The sequence below is a fragment of the Lampetra planeri genome, chromosome 11 (genome assembly GCF_965212315.1).
Source record: "Lampetra planeri chromosome 11, kcLamPlan1.2.h2, whole genome shotgun sequence".
NCBI lineage: Eukaryota > Metazoa > Chordata > Hyperoartia > Petromyzontiformes > Petromyzontidae > Lampetra > Lampetra planeri.
In genome coordinates, this window is record NC_136117.1 from 12,312,481 (window position 1) to 12,334,164 (window position 21,684).

Below are 21,684 nucleotides of genomic sequence, written 5' to 3' on the forward strand. Positions count from 1 at the left end.
CCCCCACCCTTTGCCCCATCGCATACAACCTGCCGGTCGACTCACTGCCGTGTCCCTATTTATACTTCAGCGTGGATAAGAGGCGGGAGGATTAGAGCAACCTGCTCATTCATGATCTGACATTTCATTAATTCCATTTCTTACCCTCTTTTGTTTACGGAGACAGCTTTAAGCCCGGCTTTGTCAGAAAATGAAACAAGCTTGCTTCGCTGCGTTGCCAGCGAGTGCTGACGTGATACGATTGCCAACAGAAGGGCTTTCCACTTGAACATTGATGCGATGCGGTGGCGAGATGTTAACTCCCTCGCCTGGCATGGGATCTACCCTTCTGTGGGCAGTTCTCTGATGTGGAGAATTTGCACTGCTCTGAATGAGCGAAAGAGTTCTTAAATGGACACTTTGTCTCGTGACGTATTGGCGGCTAGAACAATGTTAATAAAATCGTGAAAAACCATATAAAATAAATAACACGCCTAATGCATTATTCTTGTTTTCTGATCACTCTTAATTAGTGGCTCCTCAATGTTACGGGCGGTTCAACTCTCTGAAGGCAGAGTTTGCAAGTGGATTAAAGATGCTCCAAGCTGCGTTTTGACGTCAACACCTGGTAAACATCCAAAGTCGGGCCAACGTTGGAATGCGGTTGAAACCGTTGACTCAACGTCGGGCCGACGTTCGACGTTGACCGGGCAGCACCGACTTCCTGTGTGTACAACTGGTGATGAGAATTCAATGAGCTCGCAAATCGTACTCTATCTATATTTTGTTATTGTAAGTGTCTCCGTGAACTTGCCAAGAAACTCGCTTGCGAAAGGCCCGTGTGCAGGAGCTACCACATCCTGTTGGTGCCGCCCTCGCACGCTTCGTCACGAATGCCTTAACAACGCGTTCACTTATTGATTAATAACTGCGAGAACAAAACGAAATGAGGTCCTTATTTCACTTTGTTTGACCGCAGGGTTCAACCACCGTGCCGCCCACGCAGAATCATTCCGAGAATTTGCGTACGCGATCCTTCTCGGGTCAAAGGTCACGGGGCGATCGCCACCCTCCCGATTGATGTGATTGACGTGATTGACGTGATTGATGTGATGATTGATGTGACTGATGTGGCTGCAATTCTGGGTCATGAAGGATTGCGATGAGGTTGAGAGGCCTTCATCCAGCAGTGGATTGGCAATGGGTGATGATGACAGAAAGGTTAAAGTGCAGCCCTACAATTTCTTGCTAACTTTACGGCTGGTGGACGGGACTCCACGAGAGGGAGCTCTAGGTAGCACCTCTTGAGGGTATTTGGCCTCCTTATCCATGTGAGTCAGACATTTGGGAAGAGTTGAGAGTACCCACACTTTATCCAACCACACATGACCTGCCGATGGATTAACTGTAGCCTACCCATTTCTACTGTGGCGCACCAATTTCAGTTTTTACTGGACATCTGTGAAAGAGAGATTCAGAGATCATCAGATTCCTCGAGTCTCAAAGAAGAGGCTGATTTGGATTCTACTGCTCGGTGGACAGAGGCAGGAGGATCGAAGGAACACGCTTCATTCTTTCAACTGTCACGGCGGGAGGTCGAACCGGTGACATGTGGGTCGCACGTGCAGTGTGCTGACCGCAACACCACGGCAGCATACCCCAGCGACGTAGATGCGGCTGCATGTTTTTTGGGAGGAAAGAAAAAAAATCCTCTCGATCCGCGCTATAACCTCAGAATAATCATTTGCATTATACGGCACTTAAATGCCTCTGCAACTCAAAACCACTTTACATCATGTCTCATCTGAACCATTAGAAGGGGACCCCCCCACCCCCCCCCCAGTGGCGGCTGTCCCTGTGCAGCACGCGTTGAACGCAGCGCCGGCCTACAAGTGGGCATTGATCTGCGGGTAGGGGGCAATGATTGCCGACACGTGTAATTCCCAATTGGGCAATTTTCCGGTGTAATTTTTCTAAATTTGGCAAAACGTGGACCACAACACTGGCGGGCCATGACCCACTCTTTCTCGAATGGCGTCGTGGGATATTTAACGGCAACTGTGAAGCAGACGGAACTTATTATTATTACTACTATTAACGCACCCGCAGTATTAACCAGGGTGGCCTGCCGGAGTCGAACCACGAGCCTCTGCGGCAAACGCACATCCTGCCGGGGCCGGGCCACCATCCCGGCAAAATAAGCTCACCGCTGCACGTACGGCGCACGGAAATGCAATGTAAGAGCTACGCGGAATTAATCAAATGCAAGTGTTGATCGAACGAACCTGTGAACCTTGACCCTGGTATTTTCACTGCTAAGGCATAACGATGCATTATGGCACGTACCGAAATGAGCAAGGGACCTATAAATAATCTGTAGGTGGGGCGAGGTCAGCTCCGATAATTACAGCCTATTATATGAGTAAACTACCATTTTTACATCGTAAGGCCCTCTGAGCTTTATAGCTCTTTTTTCAGAATTGACCAGGCCACATTGGCTTGTCATGTAGACAATTATAGAGACCAAATACTTTAAACGCATGTTTCTAAATGTGGAGGGAAAAACCGGAGGACCCAGAGAAAAATCCACATGAACACAGGGAGAACATGCAAATCCCCAATATACAGGCGTCAGGGTCGGGATTGAACCCACGACCTCCTGCATACCAGGCCAGGTCGTTAAATTATCTCAACCGTAGCATAAGCACGAGCCTATGAACAAATCAGCCACAGTGCTCCCGATCTCGTCAATATCTCGGAGGCTAGGTAGGTTTGAGCCTGTCGAGGACTTGAATGGGTGATCAATGACCACCACGGGCGAGACACAGGTGTAGTAGGCATTGCAGAAAGTAGAGGGCAGTGCACCACAATCCCATTGTTGTTCTGCACTCCCATGCCCCCCCACCTCCCTGTACCTTCACCAGTTCGTGGTGAGGTATGGTCAAATATCCCTCAGGGCCCACAATGCGTAGCAGGGAAGCTCTCCCCCAGCAGTTCATTGACAAAATAAAAATGGCTGCACAGGTACACGTTAGCGAGCTGAAAGTAAAGAAGGGATGAAGACCGGTGGTCAGGACTAATGACTGATCGGCAGCTACAGGAGGGAACCGGCATGAGAGGGCATCCACTGTGGCAATGGAGCGATAAAATGAGCTTGTGTGCAGGGAGCTCGGTAGATTGTCACGTCACGAGACTGTGAGATGATGGCAGCTTGACGAGGCCTTGTGGAGGCCTTCGCTCAATGGCCGATGGGGATCAGACGCTGGGGGAGATGGTGATGACATGGGGGAGGACTTCATTCAGCAGTAGGTAAATGAGGGCTGATGAAGGTGCTAATGTCAAGAGCTAAAACATTGGTGAACACACAAAAAGAGAGAATGGTGGCAAACACTCGCAATCATTTGAAGTCCAGCACATCATGAGCATGAGACACGAACCATGCATGCATGAGCACTGTGGTTAGTGTTTTAGCCATTAATCTATCTGTACGGTGCTTTAGTGTTGACTCCTACTGTGTCTGAGTTTTGCCAGATACACTTGGATGTCCACCCCCACGTAAAAAAGACCGATTTTGACATCACTCGCCGCTGATGCTAGCCATGGCCAGAAATTAAGCTCATAGTTTTGCCGGGTGTCATAGCGCAGTGCACCAACAACTGCGCCAAAGCTCCCCAAGTGACAGAATATCTTCAGACTCATCGTGACATCGTTGCATGCGAATAAAGTACCTTGGTTTTGATTTGGCGAATGGTGTACTGCCATTGCGTTCATTATACATTGAAATTAAGCAATACAGGGCTGGCTTAGACGTTTCAATTCTTGTTCACAGTTACCAAAACTGCTTCCATTTCGCAAGACACCCACACGCGAGCATTGGCAGGCAACATCGCGTTGGGTCTGAAGAAAAGCACCCACGTAAACTTAATAAATTAACTAATAAGGCAATTACGTGCAGGAAACTGGTAAATAATATTCTCACGCGACGAGCATACTTATACGGACAGGTCACGAATATAATTTCTGGGAAATAACGGTGTTCGGACGAGCGAGTGCTGCATCACTCGCTTATCGCATTCCGTCACGACTCACTGCCACTTCCTCGTTCTGTGGCTTAGGACACTCATGAAGGGCGTGGCGCAACGAAAAAAAACCCAAACAACAACAACATTCCCCTCCGATATAAATGCCAGCGAGGCAGCCTTCAAACAGCCACTGGCAGCAGCGTCGCTCGTGTGACAATCGGAAAGAGCCTCCAGGAGACCGACGACATTCCAGCTGACGAGACACGACAATGCTGCCTTCGCGAAATTCAGTCGTGCTGCCCTTGGCTGTCGCGACAGTGGCGTTGTCTGGGTGGCTGTGCGCGCTGTCCCAGGCTTGCTCCTGCGCCGGGGATCCACACCCACAGCAAGCCTTCTGCGGCTCAGATGTTGGTAAGAGTCTTCACTTTGTAAAAAAAAAAAATTTAGTCGAAAAAATCCATCGTCCGCCAATGCTGAGTTTATTATTAGTATTATTCTTCTTGACGCGTCGGTTTTTTGTGGTGGCTTCTAGATTTGAAGCTTTCGTGACTGCAAGGATTCATATTCTTAGGTTTTTTCGGTAAAGTCACGTAGGTAAAAAATTAAAATTCGTCGTGATTTTTATTTCACTTTTATTAAATAAAATTTTTACCTACGTGACTTTTGTGGTGGCTCTCCGGCCCACGTTTTGGTAGTACCGAGTCGTTAGGATTGATTGGCCCCGATGTTTCTCTCCGCGCGCTGGGAGCTTCTTCAGTAACGGAACAACGGAGCAGCCTCGTGTTCACCTTCAACCATACAAGAGCACGAGCTGCACCGTCGTTCTGTTACTGAACAAGCTCCCACCCCCTTGCAGAAGGGCACGCGCAGTACGGCGCCGAAAACGCATCGGAGAGGTTCCTTCCGTCCCTGGCGATGGTTTTGCACCAATTTTGGGAATGTCGTAGAGTAACGAGGCACTGCCACTCGTGACAAGAGACCAATTACTGCGAGCGGGCCCCGTACAGCCTGCTGATTGCGTTGGCTGATTGCTCTCCTCCGTGCGGCAGATTTTTTTAGAATTTCCCGGGGCGGCTCCTTGACTCGCCGCTAACACAAAATAGCTCGCGACTTCTAAATCACTCTCCCATTCTGCTGTGCGTGGCGTAGTAAAAATAAATAAATATTAAAATGAAATAGAAATAGTCTAATAAAAGTGTTTCACTCACGCGCTGAATTGTTGTGAATTTCTTTGCAGCCATGAAGGTGCAACTGCTTGAAAGGACGACGGAAATGATGGCAGTCAGCCACGGCGACAATGAGAGCTCCATGGCGCAGCTGACCCGGTACAAAGTGAACGTCATCAAGGTACGTCGGCTGCGCGCGGCGATCACCGACATGTATATATATACACAAACACGACGCGAGATTCGCGACGTGGGAGCGATGAGGTCGCGTCGTTTCGTCAGAGGGCCCGCTTGTCGCAAGCGATCACAATACTTGAGCCGCGCGGCGCACGCGCGCCAATTCGAATTTCCCCGACCGCGGTTGCAACATTCGCGTGACAGACAACACGGGGAAACGCAAAAAAAAGGTGCGGCGAATCGGGAAAACAACCGGCGGAGCCGGTGACATCAGGAGCTTCACGCTCACGTGTCATTGAATTGTTTTGTTTGCTTTGCCGCAGACGTTCAAAGGCCAAGAGGAGCTGACGCGAACGGGCTACATCTACTCGCCCGCCGGAGAGCCAAGCTGTGCTCTCGACATCCAGCCGCACAAACGCCACTACATTTTGACAGGTGAGGCTAGTAGGAATACCCGTCCCCCCTCTCCCCCCCCGGGTTGACAGCAGCGCGAGACTTTACTCGCCGTGAGTATGGCCAGAGCAGTGAGCAAAACCCGTGAAATGCGCCCACGGTCTCAGCACGGCAGATCTCGGGAGCCCGAGGCAAAAGCTCGAGCCGGAAAGCGCTTGTTTGGGATGAGTGACCACCGTGCATGCCAGGGTTTCCGTAGGTGGCCTGCGCTATGCGGTCGGCAGCATCGAGCAGTGCAGCAAAATGCATTGCTGCACTGGGCCTCTAGATCTTGAGACTCGAGGAGACCAGGTCTCAGGATTTTGAGATTTTAGCTTCAAGAGATTGAGTTTCAGGATCTTGAGTCTTCAGGAGGCCAAGTTTCAATTTCTTAAGACTGTGTTGAGATGTGTCACAAAAAGAGCTGTACGTGTACACGTAAAGCCGACAGTGTATTCAGGCACACCGCTAACTGCTTGGCTATTCATCATTGGCTCCCGTTCCCCACCATCGCTGCTGGCAGGACGCATCTGGTCCGGGATGATCTACGTGACCCTGTGCAACTTCATCCGCCCCTGGAACACGCTCTCCAACGGCCAAAAATCCGGCTTCTCCGACATCTACAGCTCCGGCTGCACGTGCCAGGTGAGGCGTCCTCTACGAGCTAATGGCAGGTGTCGTCAGGCTTATTTATATATATTCCACTGATGCCTACGACAAATTATTTGGTGATGCCGCACCTCCGATTAGCCCGGTTGGCTACGTACGGTGCGAAAGCAGTTCAACGTACACACATTTATAATCTCCTATGAGCTCACCCATTATCCACCCTCATTGGCCTTTTGGGCCACACGCCCCTTGTGCTTTCCAGCGTTCACCTCTCCATCCCCCCATTCATCGTGGTACGTTGCCATGCCAACTCTCGCCGGTTGCCATCTAGGCCTGCCAACTTCTGTGTCCGCCTCTCCTATCTTCTGTCTCCCCTGCTGTCCTCAACTACTCCTGCTGCCCTTGGGCTGGTTGTGTGGAAAGCCCATCATGCAGACAAAAGGCTAGCGGATGGCAGATGACCAGGCCGAGACCAAATGTACAGACTTTGGTAATATGCACGGTGTCTGGTGCATGTTGAACTTGTTTCGCACCGTACATGAGACTTAAGATGCTATAGTAAAAGCTACAATCATCATCATGATCGTCATCAGCCCTGATCTATCCGCTGCACGGTGGATGGCCTCCGCCAAGCCACTGCCATCTCTCAACAATCCATCAAGCTCCTACACGTGAGCTGATTTCATGGCTCCGTCTTTGCGGCGGGCATCCTCTCGTTCACGTGTTCCTCCTTTGGCCGCCACTCCATCGTTAGCCTCGACCATCGTCCCTTCCAGCGACGCGTTTCACCACCAACACGCCTCTCTCTCCCGCTGTGCGACCAGATTTCCACATGCAACCAAAAGCCGTGCGAGCCCACGGAGGCGCGCGAGTGCGCCTGGACCGACTCGTCCACCTACCAGGGTGCCCGGCGCTGGGGGCCTCAGGCCAAGTCCCAGGCCTGCCTGCCAGCGCCGGAGGGTGACGGCTGCCTGTGGAGCAAGATCAACGGCAGCGGCTCCGCCGAGCCACTCAACAAGCCCGTGCCACAGCAGCGGCTGCAGTAGTAATGCGGTGGTGGGGGGTGGGGGGTGGGGGCTTGCACGGTGACCGCGCATCTCACCTCGTGCGGTCGCCTGCTGCTAAACGCTTGCGACGGTTCCGAGGAGAGCGAGTGAGGAGAGTGGGTGGGGGAGGCCTCTGACTGCGGGAAGCTGCGCCGCCCCCGCCCATCGGAATCGCCATCGCCAGCTGCTGCCATAGTCTCTCGCGGGCGATCGCTATGTTTCCTTTCCGTTCTGTGCCGTCGCGGATCAGAGGCAGCGGACTCGCAGCGCGAGCCGACAGCATCTACTGTTCCCAGGCAGGCAGTCTCCCATCAAAGTACTAACCAGACTCAACTGTGCTTGGCTTCCGAGATTTGGCCACATCGAGTGCATGCTGGGCGATTTGATTTCAAGTCGAGAGATTTAAGGTTTTCACCAATTGTGTCTCGATCGTGCTGTCGCCGTCATGTCTTCAGATAAAGAATCCACTCGGGGTGTCTCGCAAAGCAGTGCATTGCCCCACTGCTCGAGAGTGGCCCGCGGCAGTTGATGTCACAGAGCTACAACTGAGATCTCTTTAAATGTCCTCTGGTCCTCTCAGTAAAGGAACGGCACAGCCAGCTGAGCAACTCCACTGCCGGTGCCACTCGCCGGGTACCGACCCCACGACCTATCTCGGGTTGGCACCTGTCCTGTTTTTTCCAGGATCATCCTCTTGTCAAAAACGTAACAACAATGTTGAGGCAGCTATTTTGGGAAATCTATAAGTGTTTCCGGGAGATTTCTTTTTTTTTTATATCAGTCGGGTGTTAACACATCACTCAAAACGATGCATGCAAATGCAGCTCTCCCCGCTTCTGCTGTTGTGAAATATTTTTCTTTCCATTATATGGCCCGGTGTTTTGTACATCAGAGGTGGCAAGCGTAGCCGCGGCGATTACTCTGACGGGACGGGATTGGATGCTCCGCTGTGGCCGCCGCGATGACAACTGCACAGGGCACACGAGCGCACAGTGTGCACGTACACGCGACTCTGTGCTGGCTGTTTGGACTTGTGTGGGCGAGCGTTCAAGTCATGCGTCACCCTTCGCCAAATATGTCCTCCCTAGGGCGGCAGGCAAAGATGGCCATTTATTTTGCAACGTCGGGTTACAGCACAGCTTTTGTAAGAAACAAAAACCGAACCTAACCTAGTTCAAGCCTGCCGCCCTGCATTGATGTTTTCATCGCAGAACCCAAATAATTGTGGGTAAGACACAGAGGGCAAACAAGAAGTATTGGTTCCTCACCTGGGGTCAACAGTAATCATCGCCTCGGTAGCAGCCAGTGTTGCTATCGAGACTCAGCCAGCGCGCGTGATCCCCGGGATTTAAAGTGGAAAGAAAAACAACGATTTCTCTGAGCTTTTCGCATAAATGTCACGCTTTCATAAAAATAGGCATTTTTTTTTCTGGGGAGAGACAGCTTGCCAGTCGAGAGTATAAATACCCCCCCCCTCCACTCTGCCACGCGGCGAGGTGTTACGTGGAACGCCCAAGTCGTCAGCTATGATTGTGTGCGAGTGTGTCGCCCCCGGTGACAGGCATAACCCAACGATCAGCAGAGAATAGTTAAGACGTCCGTATATTTCACTGGAATGTTTGTCACACCTGAGAAACTTGGCCGAGATCAATTTTTCGTTCGCGAAATCAGTGGCCAAAAAAAAGATTAATCGACGATGGCCCATAGACTTAAGCACGGCCGACTGTGACGAGACAAATTAACGTACATTATTGTTATTGGAGACAGCAGTGCATTTAGGGGGACCAAATATGGTTATTGGGATATATATGTCGAGATAAAAGTTCACCGATTGGCTGACTTGAAAATATTGGGGGGTTGGGGAAGCATGTACCACGCATACCAATGTTTAATAACTAAGAGTCAGCGATATTTTTAACATATTTGGTCAACGAAACTCAACTATTTTATTTGACCAGATGAAGCCCGCTGAGCTATTAACTCTTCTTCAGAAACGACCTGGCCACACTTGAGAGCCATCCAAGCGGCTTGTATCGTCATCCTGATTGAGGATTTATAGTAGTAGCTCAATAATCCTCGCGTGTGTCGATTCTAAATATGGTTAGCGGCAAAGCTGGAGGACCCGTAGTACAATCCAAGCGACCACCACGGGGCAGAATGGACACGCAGACTCCAAATACACAACGGCAGGCATCGTCAGGGTCCGACATCAAACCCGCGACCTCCGGCGTACCAGGCTTGGGAGATGACATCTGGTCACTGCGGTGGCGCCAGACTAACAGAACGACTGAACACAATGCGCAGACTTGAGAATTGGCAGAAATCCCACACGTTTTTTTGATCGACTAATCTGAGACTAAGAAAACGATGCTTTTAAAACAACGAACGTTGCGTGGGAGCTCAGCGCTGGTGCCTCTGACAAGTTGTCTGCCAGCTAGAGACGGCGATGCTCAGGTTGTGCACAGCGAGAGAGAGAGAGATACCTCGTGCACCGAGCTGACGTGGTGCCAAACGAACAGTTTTCAAGGACGGAGGGGGGCGGTAAGGCGACGTGATGGATTCAATCTCTTGTGGACGTCTTTCTGTCTTTTAAAATAACAAATAAAATGTACACGAGCATCTTTCATGGTGTGATGACTGTTTGGTTTACCGCTGCTCTGTTGCACTCATCTTGTAAGCGTCAATTTAAATTGAACAATCTTGAAGGCAAACACATTGCGACTACACTACATATAGTAACATAAACTAAACGATCCTTATTTGACCGGATCATTCGGTGCCGCTGCAACGGCAGTGGTGAACAAGCACAATAAACAACAACAACAAAATTAACGGTGACGTTTCAGACAAATACCCCTGTCCTATAAAGAAGGGCCTTAATACGTTGCCAATGATATATTTATATCTATGGGACCATTAATTGCCAGTATCAAAAATGATTAAAAGCAATAATATTTTTACCCTTTCTGGCAACAAAACAGGTGTTAAGATGTTCAAACGCCAAATAGCTACCTTTTGCAACGCATCAAGTCCGCATTTATTTACATTTACTTTATATTATCTTTATGTATTTGAAACAACGGTGGAAGTTTATTTAAACCCCCTCCAACCACCTCTGCTAGTCCACCCAGCAGGGTAAGCGGGGCACACCACCACATTTTGCAAAATGTGGCTACTGCCACATCTACCGAGACATCTGCCCAGCGCGGGAGAGTGGCCCTTCTCAGAGCTCCCTCGAAGCGGAGGTCCTTCTGCCGGCGGCGAGCAAGACATTTCAGGGCCGCACCTTGACCCTGCTGTGCCGATGCAACACTTATCGGCTAACGTGAGCGAACAAAACAGTTCCATGCAAGGCACACAAATAAAAAAAACCACACACGATGGGGAAAGGAAACAATTGTTGACTCGCGTCGTCGATTCGCCGAACCGCTGGGAGAAGGCGAATCGCTGCGCTCCGAGTCGATGGATGAGCCTTTTTGAGAAGGCAGACCCGGGCTAACGTAGTTAAAGCGGAGATGTTTGTCTTATTTCCCCGTGTTCCTCGCTCGAGGCCTTTATACATTCGAATGTGTGCGAGTGTTATCGAGCCAGTGCTATGCCTTCTTGGGCGACGAAGTTTAAAATTGCTCTCAGGGAGCACGAAAACAAAAACACATCTTCTGACACGCTCTTTCTTTCGAGAGGCCTCACACGCGAGCAGAATGCCGATGCGGACGTCACTGCCACGTTCGACAAACTTCACTCCCGTGTCTGATGTTTTCTTGTTCATGTTTTTGTTTTTTTTTGTTTGTTGCGGTTGCACCCGATTCAAGAGCCGAATGGCTCACAGGGCTATACCTAATAAATGAAACTTGAAACTTGCCTATTACTTCACCCCATTCGCGTTTTCACTTTTCAAAAGTATCATGTATCTGCACGTCAAAAAAACGCACATATGGATATTACAAAAAAACACTCCCAACAGCCTCCCGCCCCCTACCAGTATTTTAGAGGTTGTGAAAGAATTCTTACTTGCCGCTGTGCTTTGGATATGACAGTGGGGTGGAGCGGTGGTGCAGCGGTTATCAAGCCACGCCACGAACCCTGCAATCTGAGTGAGGTTACCCGGACGCGGCTACCATCGGTGGCGAGTGATATCCCCTCGGGTAACCCGGGCCCCTGCCTTCGCTAACGCAGACTCGTCAGCGCGGACAAGCGTCAACAAACTTTCACGCCTCCGATTAGCACGGTTGGCTACGTAGGGTGCGAAAGAAGTTCAACAAGCATACGTACGAACAGCCCCCATGACTGAAATGGCAAGGTGAGGCCTTATTCTTTGGTTCTTTCGGTAAAGTCACGTATAAAGATAAAATAATAAATTAAATTAAATACTAGCATTTTTTTTATTTTATCTTTATACGTGACTTTACCGAAAGAACCAAAGAATAATTCCCGCAGTCACGAAAGCTCCAAATTAAGTTTGAAGGTGAGGCCTTTATCCAGCAGCGGGTGGACTCTTAAAAGCAGCCTACAGTGGAGGTCGGCAACATCGAACCACGGAGCGCACAGTAACGCCACTGCCTGCTTCCGATATTCTCCGGCAGTGTGTGATGGAGCGTTCAGGCACCTCGCTTGTGGTTTGCCTTGCCCCAGTTCGTTAGGGACCTTCTGTCCGTCCAGGTTTTTAAGGCTCATCTGAAAACACGTTCATTTTCTCTTGTATATCCCTCTGTGTAGGGGTTGTTTTCCTCTTAGTTTTAATGTAAAGGTTTTTTTTACTGAAATTGTGTTGTAAAGCGCTGTGAGTCCTTGTTGTCAATGGCGCTATATATACAACTGACTTAAAGCTTTCGTGACTGCAGGAATAAAACAAATTTTGGGGTCTTTCGGTGAAGTCACATAGGTAGGTTAAAAAAATCTGAAAATGAACCAATCTATGTGACTTTACCGAAAGACCCCAAAAAATATGTGCAAAACTGAGTTTTGCTCACTTACTTCCCCATGAGGCTACTGGCTCCTCACTCATCAACCGCGACACCAGCGTACAATCGGTGCCGATCAACTCCCCCGCCTGCGGAGTGGCGGACACCACAAGTTCGTCATCTTTGGCCTTCACGGCAGGAGGCGACACTCACCATCTCACGGTGGTTGGGGAAGTACGTCTGCTCGATGAGGGGGAACTTCTCTGCACCGAGGCTCTTCTGGATACGAATCAGCTGGGAGAACTGCAATGAAAACGAGGGAGACAGAAAAAACGACGCGCGCCCTGTAAATGCTTCCCATCGTGTGTTGTTATAATAATAATAATAGTTAAATTTATAACGCGCGCAAATTTGTAGACGTAGTGGCCGCAACTCAGAGGCGCGGAGCCAAGCTCAGAGTCGCTCGAAAGCGTGATTGTAGAGGTGAGTTTTTAAGTCTCTCTTGAAGGAGGCGATTGAGGTGATGCTGCGAATGTGCAGAGGGATATCGTTCCAGACTGTTGGGGCTGCCACCGAGAAGCGGCACATAGACACGATGACCATCCTGGATCTTGGTATCAAGAGGAGGTCGTGAGTCGCGCTGCGACGTCTGCAGGATGCAGGGCGCGGGTTCCCGCTCGACCGCCGAATCTCGGAACGCAGCGAGCGGCTCAGCGTTAATTTTATTTGGAGAGTCGCAGCGCGATGTAGGGCACGGGATTCGGCATCTGTCGGAAATCTTTGCGATCAGTGAGAGATCCCTGGAGGGTCGGCGGGCGGCCGGTCACATGCAGGCGTGCGCGGCCAGCTCACCACCCAGGGCTTGCTGCAGAAGTTGTAGACGGAGTGCAGGGAGTTGAGGGTGGGCACGCCACCGTACTGGAGGCCGATGACGATGCTGCGGTAGTCTTGGCTGCCCGCCATGCTGTAGGCCGGCTGACGGACGAGCACAAAGTCTGGCTTCAGCGACCTGGACGCGCAAACACGACCACAGACGCGTTCGACCCGAATGCGTTTCAGTTCTCAATTCCCGTGTTTTCGCGTGTACATTTTGTAAGGATTTAATATATAATGGGGTGTTATTCATGAGTTTGTATACAATATTGCTTTTTGTATTGAATAGGGGCCCATAGTTTCGATGGGTGAGCTCTTGCTAAAAAACATCTGCAGAATTTGTTTAACTAGCCTGCCTGCTGGTGAGACCCAGATGGTTCAAACCAGTCCAAAATTTGGTCAGGCAAATTTTTCTGGATAGTATTGTTCTGGAAAGCCAATAGGCTGACTCAATAAAAAAATATTTTTTTACATGCAGGTGGAGAGACAAAACAGAGATATGCATAAATATTATTTTACCCATAATCCCTCACGGCAACGCATCATGAGATTGTTTGATATAATGCTCAACACCGGTGGTGAACTTTCGTCCACCCTTCCCCGTACACACAGTGTGTGAAAGTGTGTGCAGAATGCACGATGGACGAACGCAGATTCTATTGGTACTCATTCCATTTCGCGTTGTTACATTTGCTGAACGTTTTTTCACGATCTGGCTGTGTCGTGCTCCCCCCCACCCCCTCCTTGAGATTTTGTAAGTCGCCCCTCTTTAAACCAGGTCATGCTACAGGGCTGGTCACGTGAGGAGAACCAGGCCATAAAGACGGTATAAAAAATGTACCATATACGAGGGGTGTGATCGAATAATAATTCAAATTTATAATGCGCATTCCATCCTAGGTTATTTGATAAATACTGACACCTAAACTCGTGATAAATGCGTCGACTTGTGTGTCTGTTTAAGAATCGAAGGTTCTCGAATCGTGAATGTCGCTCGTAATGGGTCCACATGACCAGTCCAGCCACAATATAACCTAAAAAATAAATATATAAATATATATATACATACAAGAATGATAATTATAATAATGTTGAATCGACCCTAATTAGTGACCATTAATCTAATATGAGGGGGAGAAATCATTGCAACCCTACAATTCACTCCACTGCAGATAACGAATGCCGATTATAGACATCATATTGAAATTAAGAAAATGAAGTGGGCTTGGATAGGATATGTTGCTAGAAAGGGATGATGACCGATGGTCAAAACTAACAACGTGGAGATGGAGTGTTGTGGTCAGCTCGTGTGCAGGAGCCAGGTCAGAGGTCGGCAAACCAAAATAACAAGAATATTCATTTTGATAATTGTTTTTTTACCCTTCTATCTGACAACAAAACTGACTCCTTGTAAAAAAGGTGTCAGTTTTGTTGCCAGATAGAAGGGTAAAAACACCAATTATCATATTTTTTACTGGCAAATGAGGTTCCAATGGTGTAAATGCTTACCCCGAGCTCTCATACTCTGATGGTGCTTTGTCTTTGAGTTGTGCGCCTTTTGGCGTCATCTGGTCCAACCCATGTGAGACTAGGCTCTAAGGAAAGCTGTCTCGGGTGTGGACCAATCAACTTCAAGGACAGTGCACATTATCAGAGTTGTGTTTTTTGTTTGCATTATGACTGCAGGTATTGTGGTCTATGCAAACATGACTCCTTGTAAAAAAACCAAGTATCATATTTTTTTACTGGCAAATGAGGTTCCAATGGTGTAAAAGATTCATTTTGTTAGAATTCGGCAAAAAAAAAAAACTTCTCAATATTTCAAGAGCTGCAATGCACCACGTGGTGAACACGAGGCGGCGACTCTTAATAGACAACGTGACAAAGCAAGACAAAGACAAAGATACCCCGTATAGCCTTAACAGGCTGAGGACCGGCTGCCTTTGTCTCCCTAGTGGCGATGTATACACACACCGCACCAGGCACTTATTTGAGGCTGAGTCGACCTAGGAACGGTTCAGATATAATCGTCGCCGGTGTTGTCCGTGAGCGGGAATCGAACTCGGGTCGCCGGGTTCGTAGCGCAGCGCCCTTACCATTAACACTTCCACTACCACTCCCCACATCACGAAGCAGTCACTTGAAGAGCCGCACGCGGCCTCGGAGCCGCAGGTTGTCGACCCCTGGTCTAGGTGGATTGCTACATCGCAAGATCTGCAACAATAGCATTGGTTTGGGGGGGGGGGTCTTCATCCAGCAGTGGATAAATCAAGGCTTCTGATGAGTGTGTCTATGCTTGACCTCAGTCGCAAAATGGGACTCTCAGGGTGAGCAATTAAAATTGGTGACCATTGAAAGCAAGGCGCTGGGTAGTGGGGCAGTGCACTCCGAGCCTCTCTTCGCCCGGTCCTCATGACGAGAGCCACCGCATTTACCAATTAGTCTGCTCAGTCCTCGCAGCTTCGTGACCTGGGCAGCCACACCGTGATCGCTCACCCCTAAGGCTGTGGAGCCTGTGTGAATCACTTTCAATCCGAGACAAAGAGAGGCAGCGTGTGGTGGTGGCGGTGGTGCCGCCGGCGGTGTTGTTGGAAATTGCGAAATATTAAAACCCGAGGTGTTCTGGATTGCGGGTCACATGCACTAATCTTTAGACCGCAGTGGCGAGCAGAAGAAGTTGTGCAACAGTGTCATAAAAAGTGAAGTGGAATATGATATGACGGAGAGTTGCAAGAGAACTGTTGTGCAAGTCGTTTGCTGGTAACACGCAAAATTGAAGGCAACTTCCCCATTTACGAAAATACAAAACCCCCTTAATGTAAACAAAAGGCCCGTTTTAAACATCAAAGATCCTCGACGAGGCCACGATGTGCCAGATGTTTAAAGACAATTTAATTTGTGGGTTAGTTAGTTTTTTTGTTGTCAAATGTGTTTCAGAACCAGAAATGTATTTTGCAGGTGAAGCCCATCGAGCGAAACCGCTCGTTCCCAAGGGCAGCTTGGCCAGCTGATAACAACAGACAACAGCAGCAACAGCAGCAGTAGCAGCAGAAAAGATAACCTGATCTACGTAACGTTCATGGCACTGAACTACCCGGCAGCATTTAACAGAAAGGCCTGACTCTGATGAGGCACATGGGCCATTCGTCAATTAGCACGGTTGGCTACGTACGGTGCGAAAGAAGAAGTTCTACATACGCACATAACACTGCCGCCTTACGGAATGCAAAATATATAACGGGCGACGTTTCGGGCAATGGCCCCATCTTCATGACGTGCGAATGGGTTGATAAAAGGGTTGCGCGTGTGGCTGTGAAAGTCTGCCCTCCGCTGCCCCGCTCTTACCTCACGACCTTGGTGCCGCTGCGGTAGAGCTGCATGTCTACGGTGCAGCCCCCGTCCACATAGGCCGCCAGGTTCAACTCGGAGAACTCGGCCTGGTCGCACGGGAGACGGAACACACACACAGACAACGATCCTCCACCCCTCCCCTCCTCTCCGTGTAGCCTTAACAAACTGCTGGGGCAAGTGCTGTTAGCGAGCAGCACCCACGAAGGCCGGCACGGGCACACGAGGGGGTGGGAGGCCAGCACCTTGCCTGGCCGCCTTTGTCTGTTTCCTGAGTGGCGATGTTGACGCATCGCACCAGGTACTCATTTGAGGCTGAGTCGTCCTAGGGGAGGCCCAGGACCGGTTCAGGTAATCGTCACTGGTGTTGGCCATGAGCGGGAATCACACTCGTGTTGTCGGGTTCATAGCGCAGCGGGTGGCCGGACCGGGGTTCAAACGCACGTGGAGGGATTCCTTTTCCTTATCGCGGGATGAACGGGATTTTTAAACAGTGTGCCGTGAGATATCTTTAAAAACTGAAACTTCGCAACTGACGCCTGTGATAGGATGTAAGGCAGTGGGGGGGGGGGGGGGGGGTTGAGAACCTTTGGTTTAATGAGGGCCAAATGGGACTTTGCAGATTTTTTTAGCGGCCTGCTCATTATTATGAACACGCACTTCAACCGCGTCCGCCACTGCGAGAGTGCCCAACGGTGGCAGAAGAGACTGAGCGCGATTAAATTAGAAACACAGCGCCGCCGCTGCCAGGTCAAATAATATTACCCCTCCAGTACCCAGTCAGCGGAGCCGAGATGTGACAAGTTCATCTCGTTTGTGGGTCATTTCTAAGCGATTGCCATGACATCGCCGATTGGAAATTAAATGTGCAGCCTGCGAATTTACCAACAACCCCGGGATTAAAACACGAAGCGTTGGGAAAGGGGAAGTAACCAGGGCCGGTTCAAGACATACACCCGCCACTGATGTGACCCGTGACCCGGATTTTCAGCTCAAACAGGGCCGGGGGAATTGCGCCGTTCGTCCCCCTTCGCGAACGCCGCGCGCCTCGCGTCTTCGCACGGGGCGAAAGAAAAAATGTGTTTGCGTCAATTTCTTCGGGCTCATTTCCACCAGAGGAGTGCCCGCTCGCTTTGGTCTCCATCAGCGGTAGGTCCCTTGACCGCACAGCGCCATCGTCTCATTGTCTGGGCACCCCCCCCCCCCTCCATGAGTTTGACGCTCGCAAATAATACCGCAGGGCGACACGCTCGTCCACTTCACGCCGAGCGCGAGTGAGCGATCGCTTGACGCTATTCCCCACCTTCCGGCGGCGTTTGCTGGAGTGGCAGAGTGTTTGCCTCGCCCGAGAGCCGAATGTCAAAGCGGTATCTAGCGCGAGCAGCTGGCGCCACCGCCTTGCGATGGTCTTGCAAGGGCGGGGGACAAAGTTTGGTGCATCCGGGGCGGCAGTGCAGAGCCGCAGGGCTGTTTTAGATGATTTCAGGTTGAGCACGGCGTCCATTTTTGGAGGCTTACAATGTCCCCATTATATATATATTTTTTGGAATATGAGTTTGATGCCCGGTCATGGATCGCATCAGTGACGAGTGACGTTCCGTATCGGTCCACTGTCACGTCTCTCAAACCCAACGTCGTGTGCTCTTGAAGATGTTCCCACTGCTCCATATGACATCGGCATCGTCGATGATTCCTGTGACACCCTCCCTTCAACCTTCCTGAACTGACCGGCGTGGTGAAGTATGGTTTGATGTGTGGCGTGCGGGAGGCCTTCATCTTGTGGTGGATTAACAAATGGCTGAACGTAGCGAATTATGATTAGGAGTATTTCGCGGCCATACATTCGCCGATCGGGAATGTTCTGTTTAATAAAGGTGCACAGCTATCTTTGGATACTTTGAAACAAATCAAAATGCACATCAAATTCCACGACCTGCCAAGGTCACCCGGGTCAACTGCAAAGCGCGTTTGCTAAGCGGGTGACGGAATAAGCTTTGAATTCATTATCGAGACGCGTACGAGGAATGTAAAGAAAACAATATATTAACAGCATCCTCATAAGCAGCTGACATTCAGGCAGCGGCAGCAGCACACGGACCACAGAAATTGTTTTATTGTAAAGGGCGTCCGCTAGAGTGGAAGTAGTCTTCCACGCTCTCGCCAGAAGGTGAGGGTAACGCACACGTTACCCCACCCGCACGCGAGCTGCTGTACGGCGAGCTACGGTGTTCCCGTGTACCCTGCTGTAGCCGCAGTTGTTTTAGCTGCCGCGCCAGGAGATCGAATGGAATCGCCGGCCTCTGGATCGCAAGGCGAGGACGACGACCTTGACACCGCTGCAGTGGCAGCGTCTCGCCTCGAATTAAATGGCGTCAGATATGTCCTGAACGTGAGTGGCCGAGCAAACCCCAGATTTATGGTTGCAATGTTGAGGTTTTATCAATTTTTTTGGACGCAAAAAAAGGTTTCCATTGATTTGTGTTTCCTCCGCCAGCGTTTTGCAGCGGCAAGAGGCGCCGCTGCTGCTGCTGTTGCTGCATCCGACAGCGGAACGATGCACACGGCTGTAGGGGTACAGTGTGCATGTCATTTGCGGCGGATGCATCGGCGCTAATGGCGGTGCGATGGAGCGTGCACAATAAGATCCGACGCGGGCTTCGGAGGCAAATAAAAACAAAAATAAGGAACTCGTGCACTAGGTCAGTGGAGGCCGGCCGAGCGTAATTGGACGCTTGCTTGTGAAATAACGAAATTGCTTCCACGTTAGGGGTCTGGTGGTTTTTTTAAATGGTGTTTTTTTTAAGTGAAACCACCACAGTATGAGGTGGCTGGCTGGCCGGGTGGCCTAGAGGTCAGAGCGCTGAGCTGGGGTCACTGAGAATCCGGACTATAAATATAATCTGGGTTTTAGCCTAACTGTTTTTCTGCCAGTGAGCGGGTTCTCAGTGAGATGATGGTCACAGGCAGGTCACCATTGACTGCAAAATAAATGTCATCACGTTAAGTTTGGCCAGCGAATTTGATTTCAGCTCTGATATTTAAACATTTCAGTAAGACGAGCCTGTCTATATAGCAGGGTGTGCGAGAAAGTGTAGCGGTCCCACAGTGTGTGGAGAAGGGGGTGGTTACTTGCAGAGATCTCTAAAGGAGTTCTGAAAAAGCTACTTCCGTTAGATAATTATCTGACATGTGGGACGATGCACTTCTCTGCGACAATTATGAGTTTGCATTCATTCGTCTCACGGCATGATGGTGATAATAGAAAAAAACGGCATAAACATTTGGGAGAGAAAACCCCCCCCCAAAAAAATTATAACCAAATATCTCCACGGCAGATGAGAATGGAATGCATGTGCGGGAGAAAATCCTGCAGCATCTGCCACTCACCTGTTCTACCTTCACGTCGTACTCCCCGAGAACCTTTTTGCCCCGGAAGAACTTGGCCCTGCAGAACAACAAGAACACACCGCTCGTCCATCACTTCACCCAGAGCAATCCCCTTTCCACAGCCCAGGGGGTCAGACTTTATCTTGACCTTTGAATGGTTTGGAACCATCCATTAGCTCCATCTGTCCACGTGTCTGTAACAGGGTGGAGCACGCAAACGTGATCCAGCATGAATCAAACCTTAGAGTAAAGTTGCGTTGCTGTTACGGACTTACTTTGAGAGAAAATTGGTCAAATGTAATAAATTGTTGCCCAAAACCCGGAAAAATCGCACTATAAAAAAATATCACGAAAAGGTGCCACAAAAAGATGTTGAAGCATCTTCTCAGCCTCTCCTGCCCTTGCCACTAGGTCACGTGCACGTGACGTAACTTCGTCGCGGTGCTTGCAATGTCATTATCCCTCTTCGTTTTATCTTCGTGTGTTTATGTCACTGTTAAACTAAAATATATCGTCTTCTTGGTTCTTTCGGTGAAGTCACGTAGAATGGAAATAATAAAATAATAAAAATAAAACATAATAAAATAATTCTCACGACGTTTCGGCCACAACGCAAGCAGCCGTCATCAGGTGGAGAGCAGGTCTGTCGAGGAGACAGAGTCTGAAATTTCAGACTCTGTTCAGACATTTAGACTCTGTCTCCTCGACATACCTGCTGTCCACCTGAGGACGACTGCTTGCGTTGTGGCCGAAACGTCGTGAGAATTATTTTATTATGTTTTATTTTTATTATTTTATTATTTCCATTCTACGTGACTTTACCGAAATAACCAAGAAGATGAATCCCTGCAGTCACGAAAGCTTTAAATCGAAATAAAATATATCGCTTACTTGCGACCGTTAGATACATCGTGTGTCAGCTGTGCAATATTCATTGAGTACGAAGTACTCGCTCTCTGCAATATTCACGTTTTAGTTTTGTCGCTGCTGCCGTAGCTCGTAGCATCACTACGCATCTCTCTTGCACAACAACCGGGCAGCTGGCAAATCGTAACCATCCGTGTGACGAATACAATACACTTAATTGAATACTGCCGGGGACAAAAGCACGTTGCAAAGCGTTTGCTAGAAAATTCCAGCAAACGCACGACTTTTCTTCCTCAGTGTTTTCCCCCATCAATCAATCAACCTTCATTCGACGCGCCAATATCGCCCCTTCTATAAAAGCAGGTATCAGGGCACATCACACCAGCTCACCCAGACCCCGTGGGAGCCTGCCAGCGATGGAACGGCATCGTTTCGCGACAGGCCGAGCGCGCGTTTTAATCTCCGTGACGGAGCCAAACGGAAGGTGAATCAAGCGACGGCGATTGAGTTTCTGAACAACTGCTCGTCCCGAGCTATAAGTGCTCTGATACCTGCGTTGTCTTTGTACTGCTTGCCTTCAGGCGTTCTCTGATCTAACACTGGTGAGACTAGGCCATGAAAAAAGGTTGTCTCTGGTGTGTTTCCACGATAATGCAGACATTGATTGTTATCGGAGAGTGTTTGTTCGCATGTTTTGCCACAAGTACCGTGTGTGGTTAATGTCGTAACGTGATGCCTTGCCAAAAATGTATCCGTTTGGTGTGTGAACATCTCAACACCTCTTGTTTTATTTGCCATAAAGGGTAAAAACCTATTCATATTATGTGAGTCTTTTGTTATTTCTTTGAACCTATCTACGTGACTTCACCGAAAGACC

At 49.5% G+C, this 21,684-nt stretch overlaps 2 protein-coding genes across 2 annotated transcripts in view; one reads left to right on the top strand and one right to left on the bottom strand.

Annotated features, from left to right (window-relative positions):
• The window catches only part of LOC144721330 (synapsin-2-like), a 57,955-nt gene that overhangs the window by 21,273 nt on the left and 14,998 nt on the right, over positions 1-21,684 (bottom strand). Inside the window, exons 3-6 of the mRNA XM_078598868.1 lie at positions 19,941-19,998; positions 16,551-16,642; positions 13,185-13,341; positions 12,546-12,635 (exon numbers count right to left, since the gene is read on the bottom strand). Of these exons, the coding sequence (XP_078454994.1) occupies positions 12,546-12,635; positions 13,185-13,341; positions 16,551-16,642; positions 19,941-19,998 (397 nt within the window). The remainder of the gene's footprint in view (positions 1-12,545; positions 12,636-13,184; positions 13,342-16,550; positions 16,643-19,940; positions 19,999-21,684) is intronic.
• Positions 4,169-10,055, top strand: LOC144721329 (metalloproteinase inhibitor 3-like). Its single transcript, XM_078598867.1, has 5 exons — positions 4,169-4,412; positions 5,239-5,348; positions 5,668-5,779; positions 6,300-6,421; positions 7,210-10,055. Exons 1-5 carry the CDS (start codon positions 4,271-4,273, stop codon positions 7,429-7,431), a joined length of 708 nt encoding a protein of 235 aa, XP_078454993.1. The 5' UTR covers positions 4,169-4,270; the 3' UTR covers positions 7,432-10,055.

What these genes read in the sequence shown, in the direction of transcription:
- LOC144721329 (XM_078598867.1), top strand. Translation starts at nt 4,271, where the DNA reads ATGCTGCCTTCGCGAAATTCAGTCGTGCTGCCCTTGGCTGTCGCGACA. An exon ending in ACAAAGTGAACGTCATCAAG is followed by an intron (nt 5,349 to 5,667) that starts GTACGTCGGCTG and finishes GCTTTGCCGCAG; the next exon opens with ACGTTCAAAGGCCAAGAGGA. An exon ending in ACGCCACTACATTTTGACAG is followed by an intron (nt 5,780 to 6,299) that starts GTGAGGCTAGTA and finishes CGCTGCTGGCAG; the next exon opens with GACGCATCTGGTCCGGGATG.